The following is a 4,133-nucleotide window of genomic DNA, read 5'->3' as shown; positions in this document are numbered from 1 at the left end:
CACTAAAAGAGATTGAACAAAACACTTTCAGTAATATGTATGATATCCTCTACTTCTCTGGAGACCCAATATTCGTGAAGTATATAAACAAACAATTGTTGTTTAGAGTGAACATACCAGATTTTGTAACAGTCATACCTAAAGAATGTTTTAAAGGGTGTGTTCATCTCCAGGATGTGAAAATCCCAAATACACTTTTAATCATTGAATCAAAAGCATTTGCAAGATGTATTCGACTCAAACCAATCACCATCCCTCAAAGTGTGACATCAATCGCAACCGACGCATTTGAAGGTTGCAAACCAAATGCATTTAATGGATTAAATCAGATGCAATTTGAATCGATGTTAAATGAACTTAACGTCGACAATTCCGTCACACAAATGATGTTAAAAGATTATTCAAATTACAAGAACATCGAATGTCTCGAGATACCAATAACTACACAAGAAATAGAGCCCGAAATATTTCAGACATTCAAACACTTAAAATTTGTCAAATGCGCACCAATGTGGTTTCAGTTCATGACAAATTTAAAGATAGAAGTTGCATTAATTCCGAACGGAATAGAAGAAATATCCAAAGGAGAACTGTTTGGAATGGATTCGTTATCATTTTTGTCTATACCGGACAGCGTCGATGTTATCCAGCCTGGGGCTTTAGCATGTTGCGCACAACTGAGAAATGTGAAGTGCAGTTTAAAACACTTTCAATATTTTGATCCAAGAAATATAAAAATGTTGATACTTAACAATGAAGTTAAAGAGTTGTACCATCTCAATTTTGGACTAGTCAATTTAGAAAAGTTGGTCATACCAGAAACGACTAAAATAATGGACAAAACAATATTCGTGGACTGCAAAAAGCTTGTGAATGTCAATAGAAAGGATGCTAAACAAATATTGAATAACAAAGTGAGTATCAAAGATGGTACAAAAACCATTTACAAAAAAGACTTTGAAGGGTGGACTAACATCAAACGTCTTGAAATTCCAATTTCAGTTACAACTATTGAACCAAACACTTTTAACAATTGTCTGTTACTCAAACATTTGAAATGTGAAATTAAGTGGTTTAATATACTGCCAACCAACAAAGTTAAAACTCTTTTTATCATTGGTCACATCACACAACTTTGTGGAAACTTATTTGAACAATTTTACAATCTGCGGATACTCTTTTTACCAGACAGCGTCGTTGGCATTGACCCAACTGTGTTGGACTGTTGTGGGTTCCTAAAAATATTACGATGCAATCCCCTTGCATGCCGCAATCTGTCTCAAAAGACCAAGAAACGAATAAACCCTACAAAACAAAGAGAATACATCCAACCCAATTACAACTTCGAACAAGTAAAATTGCCTCAAAACTCTCCAATACCAAATAGAGAGTATATACCTACAGGAACTCCAAAAGTTGTAAGAGAGAGCCCAATTAATAAATCAAAAGACAAACCAAACCCTGAACCTGTTAAAAAAGCAAGTGTTCAAAATGTTAATAACACTCGAGAAAAACAGAATGTTTATGTGACACAGAACATAAGAGAAACAACTGTGGATGATTTGGTCAGGTTTGATCGTGGCAACGCAAAATATGCAGAATTGGTCAGAATGATATTACACGTCACAGTCAATGGTGGAATAAATATTGCATTCTCTCCTCTAACAAGTTCAGTTGGTGAAATTGCCAAGGTCTGTGGAGCTGTTTGTAGACACATTTATCTTTCAGACAAAATTGCATTAAAGAATGGATACCACATTGTCCCACGTCCTGTTCAAGTCTTATCTATTCTTCGTCTTGCTGATGAAATATTGAACCGCAAAGGTGCAATTGGTGAGATCAAAACAGGTGAAGGAAAGTCATTTATCATTACAACACTGAGTATTGTTTTAGTGAAGTTTAAACGTCAAGTGGACATTGTCACATCTAATTTGGAGTTGGCAAGAAGAGACCAAGATGAACAGAAAATGTACTTTGATCTTTTTGGGTTGAGCAGTGGAGTACTTTTCAACACAAAAAGTGACAAGGAATTTATGACAAACAACACTTTTGTTGTAAATGAAGACAACAAAGACACACTGGAGTCATTTAATTGTCGAGTATTTGATTGTAACATTGTATACTCAACAAACTCCAATTTTGAATTTGTGCATTTGCATTCGTTATTTAAAGCAACTCCACTAAGACATCGACCTTATGATGTTGTCATTGTCGATGAAGTTGACAATATGTTATTAGATGAGTCAATGTCTCCTGCAATTATCGCAAAAGACATCAAATTGGCATTTTCAAGTGATGTACTCAAGATAGTGTTTATCTTGCGCAACTGTCCAGTTCCTGAAATAGTTAAAGTGTTGAAATACTACTTCCCAAAGTGTGGTAATTTCGATGATGATGAAGTTGATCTACTCAGACATGCCGCTAAGACTGCTGGAATGAATATCAAAAACACAGATTACATTATAGAAGATGGAGAAATAGTCATAATTGACTCGAACACTGGCTTCAAGAAAAAGGGGAGCAGATGGAACAATTACATCCATGAAATGGTTGAGATAAAGGAAGGATTGACTCCAAAAAGTCCATCAGTTTCTATAAGCCAAATTACACAACACGGATACTTTAATTTGTATCACAATATCGGAGGAGTGACTGGAACAATAGGTAGTGCTGATGATGAACAGATGTTAAGTCGAGAATATGGTGTCAATATTTTTAAAGTACCACGTCACTTTAGTTCACAGAAAAATGTGATTATAGTTCAACGACCAAATTCACTTGTACAAATTTATGTAAAGATATACAAAGAAATTATAAATGAAACAAGACGAGGAAAACCAGTACTTGTTATCATGGATTCTATTAATAGAGTTAACGAGTTTGTAGAGAAAATATACAAAGAATCAAGTGTAATAACTGCAGTGAATCCACCAGCAGATAGAGTATCTATAACACAAGCAGGAGAGTCAAGAAGAGTCACAATAGCAACTTCCGCAGCCGGGAGAGGGGTTGACATCAAACTTTCAAAGCAGTCTTTATCATCGGGCGGTCTTCATGTAATTATTCCTTTTCAAATGGCAAACCAGAGAGCATTAGAACAAGCTGCTGGGAGATCTGGAAGACAGGGGCAGCCTGGAACCGTCACCATATACCGTTCGGACAAAGATTTGTTTTACAAGACTCCCGAATTTGAAGTTGGCAATGACAACTTGGCCAAACTTGAATTGTATTTCTCTGAATATCTCAGAACAAATTTCAGATGGATTTATAATGGAAAGGGGAAATATGGGTTGGGAGATAACATGTTTCCATTTGGTGTGACGGTCTCAATTGTTTTAGATATCTTTGCGAATCGACTCTCGAAAATTCAAAACCCCGAAGAGTTCCAGGACATCGTTTTGGAGATGGTCCAAACGGCTTGGGGCGTCTTTTTCAGTCGACTTGAGAAGTCCATTAAGAAGTGTTCAGACATGGCTTTTTGTCAATCAGAGTACAACAGCTTTCTTCATGAACTGAGTGCATGGCTCCCTCTTCAGAGTACAGATCTTGTGAAAGCCCAGACCCACATTTTCGGCGAGTCAGTTAAAAGAATAGATTGGGGTGAAATTGCAATCATTGGAGGTATCACAATCGCATCAATTGGAATTTCAGTCTTCTTCCCACCAGCAGCGCCTTATGTTCTTGTTGGAGCTGGTGTAATGCTTGAAGGAGGGTTGGAAGTGTATCAACAACTAAAAAATGGAGATGACATCAATTGGACTGCAGTACTTATTAAGTCTGGTGCTGGTGCTATTAAAGGGGCAATTGCAACAAGTGGACTTGGCACAGTATACTCAGGACTTGCGATTGGAGGCACAGGAGCTCTCGAGAATTTATTATACTCAGCGGCTACGGGAGATATCAACAAAGATACAATAAGTGACTCACTGATTGGAGGAGGGCTCGAGGGACTTACTTCTGGAGCACAAGAATGGCTGGGTGGTAAACTGTTCCCAGAATCAGTGGGTGGTGGATTGGCTCGAAAATTTAAAAGTAAATTTGCTCAAGCGGAAATCGACGATTTATTATCGAAGATATCAGACAGTATTGAAGATAAGTTGACGAACAAAAAGGATTGGGATTCTAAGTGAGCG

The 4,133-nt window shown here is 37.1% G+C and overlaps 1 protein-coding gene across 1 annotated transcript; it reads left to right on the top strand.

The window, feature by feature from the left end:
• Positions 1-35: 35 nt before the first annotated feature.
• EIN_158680 (hypothetical protein) lies at positions 36-4,130 on the top strand (the record flags this gene model as incomplete). The annotated part of the gene is made up of 1 exon (XM_004254669.1): positions 36-4,130. The coding sequence occupies one exon, from the start codon at positions 36-38 to the stop codon at positions 4,128-4,130; it is 4,095 nt and encodes a 1,364-aa protein (XP_004254717.1).
• Between the last annotated feature and the right edge of the window lie 3 nt (positions 4,131-4,133).

The sequence above is a fragment of the Entamoeba invadens genome (genome assembly GCF_000330505.1).
Source record: "Entamoeba invadens IP1 unplaced genomic scaffold scaff_1105074724659, whole genome shotgun sequence".
Classification (NCBI taxonomy): domain Eukaryota; phylum Evosea; order Mastigamoebida; family Endamoebidae; genus Entamoeba; species Entamoeba invadens.
This window is presented reverse-complemented; position numbering and strand designations above follow the sequence as displayed.